Consider the following 10,399-nt stretch of genomic DNA (forward strand, 5'->3'; position numbering starts at 1 on the left):
GTGCACTGTTTTTCCCACACTTAATCAAAATTCGGCTGACACGGAGGCCTGCTTGTCAAACACAGCCGTCTCAATAAGGACGAGTCTCTTAAAGCCGCTGAATGAGTCTTTTCAGGAGCTGAACCCATTCACTGTGTGCTCCCACCCTTCCCCCACCCAGGCTCCCGGCCTCCTGCGCGAGCTGCTCCAAGGCGAACGGAGTGCAGAGGGGAACCGGAAGCTGCTACTTCCACCTTCAGAATAAAAGACCTAAAACAAAATCTAATTCATTCGACTCAAATACTCTAGTGAGAAGTTTTTTTTCTTACTGTTACTGTTACTCACTTACTGTTATGCAAGTTTAGAGGGTTCTCAACTTTAATTTGGAATGATGGTTTAAACTGGTCTAATCTGAAGTATCACTTATAGATTATAGATTATGGCCATAAATAAAGTTAAAGAGTTTTAAACTAATATGTTAAGAAAAAATGGTTATCAATTTGAACATTATGCACAATAACGAATGTTGCACTTAGATTAAGTGTTATGAATGACTCTCAGCTACTACCACATCAATTTTTAGCTTAGCATTTGCAAAATTGAATGAGTTAAAGCCATATCTGTGTTAGCTGTGGCGGCCATCTTGAATTTAACTGACCCCAAATGTCAATCAGTTAAAGATGTACCTCCACTGTTTAGTTTGTAAAAGTTTCATTAGAATCCAATAAGTGGTTAACAAGATATTTTGCTAACAGACAAACAGGGTTGACTCCAACTTTTAATGCTAGAGGTTAAAGCAAAGCTTTTGCATAATGAGCAGCACTTGAAGCATATGCTGTGAAGGACTCAGCTACAACCACGCCAAATTTTAGCACAATAACTGTCAAATAGGTTAAATTATAACTATGTTTGTGACGGCCATCTTGATTTGGGACTGGCTCTAAAAGGTAAGCAGTTAAAGAGGTCCATCAAATGATAATTTCCCAAAAGTTTCATTTAAAAAGCACAATCTGTAAGCCCCGAGGGTATGTTGGGAATCAGTCTCAGCTACTACCAGTCCAAATTTTAGGTCAACAACATTCATAAAAACTACAGCAGTCTTTGAAACATTAAAACACGCTAAAAATACAAGTTAACAAGGAAAGAAAGAAACAATATTTAATAATGTGGGGTTATTATTTACACATAGTAACACACAATATGACATGAGCATAAAAAATAAATCTTTGTTGATTCCTAAACCGGAAAAAGAAATCATAGTTGCAGCGCTTAGAGATGGCCGCCAGAGGGCGCCGTTGTTGCGCATTCAATAAAAATCTTATTTTTTTAAACTTTAACCGGAAGTCCTTTCACAGGGCGACAGCTTCGCATTCCGAAACGTTAGTTTCTGTGTCATGACTTTAGGTCCGAAGATGTGTTTCCAGACTTCATAATGCGGCGTTACATACGTGCGCTGCTGCTGTGCACGGTGTTCGCCGTGTTCTCGGGCTTGTACGTCTACAGTAAGCTGTTCTACTCGGACGTGTCGGTCGGAGGAAACGGAGTGAGGAGAGTTTATATCCCACCAAGGGACGCCGGAGCCAGGCGAGGGTCGGTGGACAAAACCGTGCCTCCAAACCCCCGCTGGTACCACCACAGGTAGGACTGGATACTGACGGGGTTGGTTTATGATCTAGAAAGTAGCGTTGCGTTTAAATATTTCACACTAAAATCATAGACGCGTAAACTGGCGACCCTCAGCCTTGGGATGTATCGGAATGTGAGCGAATTTACTACATCTTGATAATAGTGAGTGACGTAATTGTGACGTAATACGTAACGTCCCCAGGCGTACGCTGAAGCAGATACAGAAACCCACTTGAGTAGTGTCCCATTTCTCACTTAATTCTTTCATTTTCAGCTGATTAAAACCAGCAAATTCTTTAGTTTTGTTATGTGGGGTAGCTGCAAGAGCACTTTTGATTTTATTTTATTTTTTATTTGTAGAGACTTCAAAGTGTGAAAAGCTGCAGCAGAAGTTAAAAAGGGGAATAAGATTGACGTGTTTTCCTTCAGCCAGCAGAGGTCGCTGTTGCTGCAGACAATACCTGTGTCTTTATTCGTAGAATAACTTCTGTTATGTCATTTCTCCCTTCTAGCAGCTCATTTTTTATTCTAAGGAACGTTGTTGCCAGCTCCTACAAGAAAGCTGTAAATAAGTGTAGTTTCTGCTCTGTTGCTGTAATATTAACACATCATTGGGTCATTTTGTACCTGTCCTCCTGCTCAGGTACATCATGCGTCAGCGCAGTCAGATGGAAGCTGCTGGAGACGGCGTTCGGAGCAGACCCCAGCCTCCCACGATGCACCTGGCTGTGGTGGCCTGTGGCGAGAGGCTGGAGGAGACTCTCATCATGATCAAATCGGCTGTGCTGTTCAGCGTCGGGCACCTCCACCTGCACATCTTTGCCGAAGATCAGCTGCACGCCAACTTTATGGAAGCTGTGAGAATTCAAGCAGCTCGGATGCAACCTCAGTCCTGAGAAAGTTGGGGCGTGGTGTAAAATGTAAATAAATACAGAGTGCAATGATTTGCAGCTCATTTTTTAATAACAATGGAACACTGAAACAAAAAAATGATATATTTGCTTTTAAAAAAAATGTGAAAGGTCATTATGAATTTGATGGCAGCAACACACCTCAAAGAAGTTGGTATAGTTTACCGCTAAGAAGCATCTTCTCTTGCTTTACACAAAGTCCCAACTTTTACAGAATTGGGTTTGTAGTTCATACTGTGCTTGTTCCATATATACAGACAAACGTACAGTCCTTCCAGTGGCAGATTAATGTTCTTATGTGTGTTGCAGCTGGAGTCATGGCCTAGTTTTGTTCGTTGTAAGTACAACTACACCATCTACTCCATCAGCTTCCCCAGTGAGAATGCAGCTGAGTGGAAGAAGCTCTTCAAACCCTGTGCCTCTCAGAGGCTCTTCTTACCCGTAAGTAGCTCGTTCATGAAAGCATCCAAACACGATTTTATTCTTACATTCAGGTAAATAACAGAGCTGCAAATGATTTTGTGCCAGAAAATCTGTTGAAATTTGTCACCCTAAGTCAAATTTCCTTTGTTATACTTGTGCTGAATTAGAACCCTAGATGTCATCATTACTAATTTTTCAAATAATATCTGCCTCTGCTTTCTGCAGCTCATCCTAAAGGACGTTGATTCGCTCATATACGTGGACTCGGACATCCTCTTCCTGCAGCCCGTTGACTATTTATGGGCGTTCCTGTCCCAGTTTGATCCTTCTCAGCTGGCCGCTATGTCCCCAGAGCACGAGGAGCCCCGCATCGCCTGGTACAGCCGCTTCGCCCGGCACCCGTTTTACGGCAGGACGGGCATCAACTCGGGGGTCATGCTCATGAACATGACGAGGATGAGGAGCACGTTCTTTAAGGTGAAACTCGGCGTCTGATCGTGCCACACTACCCATAAACACCACAAGATGTCCTCGTGCTGTGGTTGAACGCACTGAAGTAGTTGCTTCTCTGCAGAACGACATGACATCAGTGGGGCTGCGCTGGGAGGAGCTGCTGATGCCTCTGCTCCAGAAATACAAACTGAATATAACCTGGGGGGACCAGGACCTTCTCAATATAATTTTCCACTATAACGCGGGTAAAGATGCTCCCCTTGAAAGTTCTGCATCGACACCATCTGCAGAGCTGGTCGAAGTTATCACCACTTTATAAATTTCTGTTTCAGAGTTCTTGCTGGAGTTTCCATGTAAGTGGAACTACCGCCCCGATCATTGCATCTATGGCAGCAACTGCGCCTCGGCTGAGGAGGACGGCGTCTACATTTTGCACGGAAACCGAGGCGTTTACCACGACAACAAACAACCAGCTTTTAGGGCTGTTTACGAGGCCATAAAAATGGTTGGTGTGTTTGTTGAAGGATGTTGTTTTTTGCACCGAAACACACTTCACACAGCTGGATTGTTCCAATTGTCTTTTTGTCTTTTTACACTTGTTGCCCTCATTCCCAATAATTTAGCGCAAGATTACCTTTTATTTTTAAGAGCCTGTCTGTCTGTTTGAATTAAGCACTTTAAAATAAGAGTATTTGCAAAACCTGATACAGATATGAAAAAAAGGCAGCTCAGTGTTGTCACGAATCCAAACTGGATGGATGTCCTCATTTCCTTTTCACTGGAAACCGTTTCATTATAAAACGTTTCGCTGCAATTTCATTTTCCATCAGCGAGCCAAAAATGAGCAATTGCCCCCTCGTTAAAAGTCTCTCCTGCACATCAAAGTTTAAAGAGAGGATTTGACAAGTCTTCCACAAAGTTAGGTGGGGGTGATTTAGCTCAACAACTGATGAAAAGCCCTCGTTTCTAACCCTGGTGACCCAGCTGCTCTCCTCTGCTGCTCGCCGCTCGCCGCGCTCCGCTCCTGGATGAGGTTTTGGATTGCTGCTGACCCCTGAAGACCAGAAGTGCTTTGGATGTCAGATTGTCTTCGCAGGACACCAATCAACACCTTTTGGCAGACGGTCGGCGTGAAAGCTAATTTCTCCCACGAGGATGTTTATGGGTTGCTTACCCGCAGTTTAATGATATTGACGACACGAGTGGAATTTACTTAATGAAGCCATCAACACTGCGACTTTCATTGCTTTCCTGTTGAACGTAGATCAGACTGATGGCTTATCTATACCTCTTCCATGGCCTGCAGTGAAAACAATGGCTTTATAGGACAGGATCAATGGCATTACTAGAATACAACCTGGAGTGATGCATGCATGAGCATTCCCCTCTTTATAAAACAATACTTTTATAGATTTGTGGTCAAGTCTTGTTTGCCGGAAGGATCCAAGCAGATAGGGTCATTTTATGAGTAGCTGATATGTTCGGACCGCCCATTTGATCTGTTTCAGCTTGTTCAACTACAGTTAGACTTAAATACATTACTGATACAGATTCAACACTGTAAGAAAACCCACTGTGGTAAAGAAATACTCTCATGGCAACAGAAAGGCATAGCTTTATGTGCCTTAACTGAAATTATCGGATTATATTAGTATATTAAAGCAAAGGGAACTCGGGTGTAGGAAGTTTTGAGTCACTCATTGCAATATTTACCATCATCTTCACCAAGAGGAAGGTGGTCCTGGGCTTATAACTAAGAAAAAAAAGATAAAAAACCCAAAAAACGTTAGAGAGCACAGGCAACAGGTATGTCAAGAGGGAAAGTAGTTGGATAACTTGTATGCGTTGTGGCTGGGGGGCTGTTTTCTGATGATGAACCTGTGTGTAGCCAAGTGAGCTGCCTTTAGTGATGGGAATTCTGGCTCTCTTTCAGGATTATTTGGTTCAGCTCACCAAAAAGAGCCGGCTCTTTCAGCTCTCCACCTCTCCTCTCACCGTAGCATTACTTAGGAGGAGCCATTCAGGAGCCGAGAGAGCTTTTTGGTGAGCCGAGCCATAATTCCCATCACTCGCTGCCTTTTCCTGTGCTGTAGCGTTAGCCTCGGGCTTCATTACTTTTCAGTCAGACGGCACATGACCCCGGCTAGAAGTGATAACAAGCAGCAAAAGAGGAGTTTTTCCTTTTTAATGTCGTCTTAAATCGCAGCTGCCCTGTCAGAGAGCTCTTAGTTCATTATGCCATCAACAGCTGACAACATAAATACTGAAGATCACTTCCCTAGTTAAAACAGAACCTGTAATTCATCATGTTTAACAGATTGACTGGTGTTTTTACATCTGTGTACGTTTGTCACTGCTGGATTTTTACTTTTAAAGTGGGCAAAACACATGTGAAACGAATGATTCAGAGCTGGTGAAGTAAACTTTAAACTGACCGATTTGATGAAATGCATTTATAAACACTACACTCCTAACTTTGGTCATTCTTCCAGCTGTTAGTATTTCTAACAGTGGCTTTTGTCAAACAAAGAAATAGGAGCACTCCTCCCTGTCTGCATCTCAGACCTCAGCCGTCTGTCTGCACGCAGCCCCCCCCGTCAGGAAAAAGCTGAGCCTGAAAAGCAGCTGTTAAATTTTACAGCCGCCGGTGCATTTAGAGTTTGGATCTGCACGCGAGTGTTACCGTCAGCAGCGCAGAATCAATACAACAACTGTAAATGCAGCTTTATGAGCGGCGGGTTGTGTGTGTGTGTGTGCGTGCGCTCGTAAAAACACCATTCTCTTTGTGACCCGGTATCAAGGAGCCGACTGCAAAGCAAATGAGCTGGCATAAAAATGTTAATCCCCCTTTGATTTCCTCGGAGCGTTGTAAAGGCCCCTTCATTATCGGGAAGACATCTCTGGTTATTACTGGACCCCATAAGCCTATAGCTTTAAACGGACTCCAACAGTACAGAGCACTTTATGTTTAGCCTTGCAGAATCAACGTCCCAGAGGACATCCGCTTGCCTGAACGCTTCCGTTTTTTTTTTCCAATTTCTCAGAGAAAAGTTGAAGTGTTGCAAACCGGACACGAGCATCTTTAAAGACAAATCCTAAAACCTCACATTGAATCTAACAAATCCGTTGTTTTTGTCGTTCCCAGTACTCTTTTGGCACCGACCCTGTCGCTTCCTTGTTGCAGCCGTTGGAGGAGGAGCTGCTGAAGACGACACACACCTACTGTGGCAAATTTCACACACTCTTCACTCAGAGGCTCGCCCTCAGCATGGCGAACGTCAACCGGAAACCTCCACACGGGCGGTAAAAAGTTGGAATACCCCGCAAAACTAGCTTTTAGAAGTTTGAGCAACTAGTAAAATGCTCATCTTGAAAGTCAGCTGAGCTTTCCCTGCCCCCCACCCCCCACCCCCCAGTGGACGGGTTTTCTTTTCTGTTTTCGGAGTCGGCAACACAAAACAGAGCAGCGGCGGCGTGGTAAACAAGCTCGTACCTGACAAACTGACAGAGCTGCCGAACCGTACCACTTTGATACAGAAAGACAACCACGGTTTGAGATTCTGCTGGAGAACAGCTGCTTTGAAGCTAAATAAGCCAGCTGGGATCGTGTCAGTGTGAGACTAATAACGGCTCACCTCTTGTAAATCGCTCTGAAGACGAGTATGATGTAAAACCCTGAAACCTGCCTGAACCGGCGCGATGGGCGTCGACACCGCTGATGAATACAAGGCTTCTTTTAGTTACTTTTAGTCCAAAACATTTTTTTTTTCTAGAGAACCTCTTTCATTTATAGGTTTCTCCTTGTCATACTTTTGGTTACTGACTAAAAGTCCAAAAGTAAAAAGTAGTTTCCATATTGGAGAATTTATTGAATCTTACAATGCAATATAAATATTGTCCCTTTGGGAAAATTTGTTATACTCTTATTAGAAGAAGTAAAAATAAGTCATAAAAACTGGAAAAAGGGCTTTCTGCAGGGCTCGGCTTTGATAGATATTTGAAGACTGGACCACTTTTCTTTTTAAATTTTCAGAAATATATCAGGAGAATGTGAATGAAATAGATTGTAGACATGGGAAGGGCTAAATATATAAAGTACCTCACTGGGCTGCGGTTGATTGTTAAGTAGTTGATGAAAGGCATTCAAGATGGAGTCTCAATGTTTGTCGGGGTTCTCAGTATCGTGTGAGTCATGGAGTTGTTGTCGTCTTTTCTCAGTTTAGTTTTTGTAACTCTAGAGCTGTATATTGACACCTGCACAGGAGCTCTCCTCTGACAGGAAACATCTGATTCTGCAGCCCCAAACGTCCAAATGCCATCATGCCGATGATAAATAATAATTATTAAAAACTGAGCAAAGTCTGCCTATTTTCTCACTCAAGTACCGGCTGTGATTTTCAAAAATTGTGACTGCACGGCTTTGCTGGTCATTTGGTCTCAAACACTCAATTCAATGAGGCCACGAGTGAAAATTAGCTCATTTTCTCACCTTTTTCTTGCAATGTTGAGTCTCCAAAGGTCACTAAGATACTACCTTAAGAGGCGTTTAAGGAGATTTTGTCACAGAGAAGTTTATATTTGTAGTGAAAACATGACAAAGTGCCTAAATGGAAACCTTCGACCCACAGAGTCGTTTTTATGCCACAATAAGAAACTGGAACGTTTCTCAGAGCGGGTCAGAGACACGAGGCCCTCTTTAAGCTGCTTCTGGTCCATCATAAATCATCAGTCGAGCTGCCCACGTCCCTCGGAGATGTAAACTTTAATTAATGAAGTGGGCATCGCCGAACCAAAGGAGGCGCGGAATGGAACTCGACGTGTAGCACATAAAATATGTTTCCCAAACTGCTGACATTATGAGTTTAATCTGTGTACTTTAACAGACTGAATGTGTGAATACGTTCACTTCTGATACCAAAGAATTAGTTTGATGATTGTTTCTGCACCACTGAATGTTACAAGGTTTGTAATAGATACAACTTTGAGTGTGTATGTTGGTGTTACTGTGTACTTTTTTGTGTTTTTATATTAAAGATCATTTCAAGTTTGTATATTTTGTGGAATGTGTCTTTTGACCACCAGAGGGCAGCATTTTTTCATAGTATTTTTAGAAAGAGTCCAATTTGGCATTAAAGAAAAGTAATAACAGGAGGGTGATAAGTCCAAAAGTTTCTTTTGTTTTTCCTATAATGAGTTATGAAATGTGTTTTATTAGCCTTAAATATCTAATTTCAAGATTGATGCCATTGTTCTAACACCTTTGTTGACAGATATGGGGATTTTCCAATAATCTATGAGTAGGCCACCCGATGCAACACCGTCCCCGCCTCAGCTCTGAGGCGCTCATAAAGCGTAAGTGATGGACCAATAACAGCCCTATAGGTGCCTGTCTTTGACACTGTACGCCATTGATTAAAGGTGATGAGTTTATGCTTATTCCCATTAAAATGGGGCAGACGGTTGTCCATTTGCGGCTCCGGAGGTGGTTTGATTTATTACACTGTAAACATCCTTCATTCATCACTATATATCCATACGAGAGCTTATCAATTACCTTTATTGACCTAAAGCAACATGTAACATCCCAGGTCCTTAGGGAAGCAGAGGCAGAGGCTTGAATTTAGCGCAGCGTTGACAGTTCATCTCCCAAGGTTTAATTTTCCTGAAACTCCGTGGTTTATATCGTGATAAATTATCCCACGATTGTATTTCTTTTCTGTCATCTTTTGTGCCGTCTAAAATAAATATGTGACCTCCAGCCTTCAGAGAGGGTCGAGTGGAAGACGCTTGAAAAATGGGGACATCGTACGGTTATTGAATGTAGGTGCGTGTGTATGTGGACGCTGGACAAAGAGGAATAATGGAGGGTGGGGGGGTGCGCGAAAAACCCAAGTAAGGTTGGCCATTTTTTGCCATTGTTACTGAAGAGCAGATATGAGCGATTTCAGTGCGAGGACAGAGAAAAGGCTGATGGAGTGTGTTCGGGGATGAAAGAAAAAAAAAGCCTGTCATCGTCGATACGGCAATTAAGGTACTTTGTGGCTTCAGAGCTCGATCTTTTGGAGGCTGCCTGAAAACAGAGTTGAACCTCAAAATGGTATCATCAAAAGAGAAGAGAAACAGACATTTTTTAGAGAAAACAAACATGTAATGTGTGCTTTGATGACACGGTGCAAAGCACCGCTAATGTAATGACGACTCCATTCAGGCTAAAAAGCCCCCACCGAGCAAAGGAAAGACCCTTTTTAGAGAAGCTTATTTTCTCCTGAGGATAAATGAGTGTGGCGTGATCAGGCTGCTTTTAATATTCAAGGTGAAAATGTGGCCATCAGTGCTAAGTAATAAGTAGAAGCAACATTGTTACATTAAGCCCTGAAAATGGCTGGCAGGTCTATCATGTCCTGCTGCTAATTTGGCCAAAAAAAACACAGTTTCAGTAGACACTTTTATAAAAGTTTCATTCATTAAAAGCACATTTCTGCTGTCTTAAAACAACTCCATTCTCTAAACTTTCATACAGATTCATATTTGTCATGGTAAACATTACTGGGTTAATTAGACATTACTGTGTATCTGATGAAAATCAAATAAGGTGTAAAAAAAAAAAAATCTCACCCTTCTGCCTGATATCTCTAACTGAAAGTAATCTTAACAGATTACTGGTAATTCCACAGAACACCGAATATTCCAAACAATTCCATGGAGTTACATGGAAAAGGGTCGCAATGATACACTTTGAAAACACAGAGGTGGGAGTATGATGGTATGGGTATCTATAGCTTCATTTGACACAAGGTTGAGCAGTTGTATGAATTCTTAGAGACATACCGCTCATTTGCCAAATGCAACCAGGTAATTGAATAATGCGTCACTTTACAGATGAGGATCGAACCTAAACATAGAGTTAAAGCAAGTTGGGAGGTTTTAAAGGTAAAGTAGAGATGTGCTCTATAACGGCTGAGGGACTCAACCTGATCGAGCTGCATTTTATTTGCTGAAGGGCAAAT

General features: G+C 42.3%; 1 protein-coding gene across 1 annotated transcript; it reads left to right on the plus strand.

Moving 5' to 3' along the window:
* The first annotated feature begins 1,309 nt into the window (after positions 1-1,309).
* Positions 1,310-8,441, plus strand: gxylt1b (glucoside xylosyltransferase 1b). The gene is made up of 7 exons (XM_017414739.3): positions 1,310-1,617; positions 2,249-2,462; positions 2,826-2,957; positions 3,165-3,416; positions 3,514-3,637; positions 3,725-3,897; positions 6,538-8,441. The coding sequence occupies exons 1-7, from the start codon at positions 1,412-1,414 to the stop codon at positions 6,697-6,699; spliced, it is 1,263 nt and encodes a 420-aa protein (XP_017270228.1). The 5' UTR covers positions 1,310-1,411; the 3' UTR covers positions 6,700-8,441.
* The last annotated feature ends 1,958 nt before the right edge of the window (positions 8,442-10,399 follow it).

This window comes from Kryptolebias marmoratus, linkage group LG18 (assembly GCF_001649575.2).
Source record: "Kryptolebias marmoratus isolate JLee-2015 linkage group LG18, ASM164957v2, whole genome shotgun sequence".
NCBI classification, from domain to species: Eukaryota; Metazoa; Chordata; class Actinopteri; order Cyprinodontiformes; family Rivulidae; genus Kryptolebias; species Kryptolebias marmoratus.

What these genes read in the sequence shown, in the direction of transcription:
- gxylt1b (XM_017414739.3), top strand. Translation starts at nt 1,412, where the DNA reads ATGCGGCGTTACATACGTGCGCTGCTGCTGTGCACGGTGTTCGCCGTG. An exon ending in TGAGGAGCACGTTCTTTAAG is followed by an intron (nt 3,417 to 3,513) that starts GTGAAACTCGGC and finishes GCTTCTCTGCAG; the next exon opens with AACGACATGACATCAGTGGG. An exon ending in TTTACGAGGCCATAAAAATG is followed by an intron (nt 3,898 to 6,537) that starts GTTGGTGTGTTT and finishes TGTCGTTCCCAG; the next exon opens with TACTCTTTTGGCACCGACCC.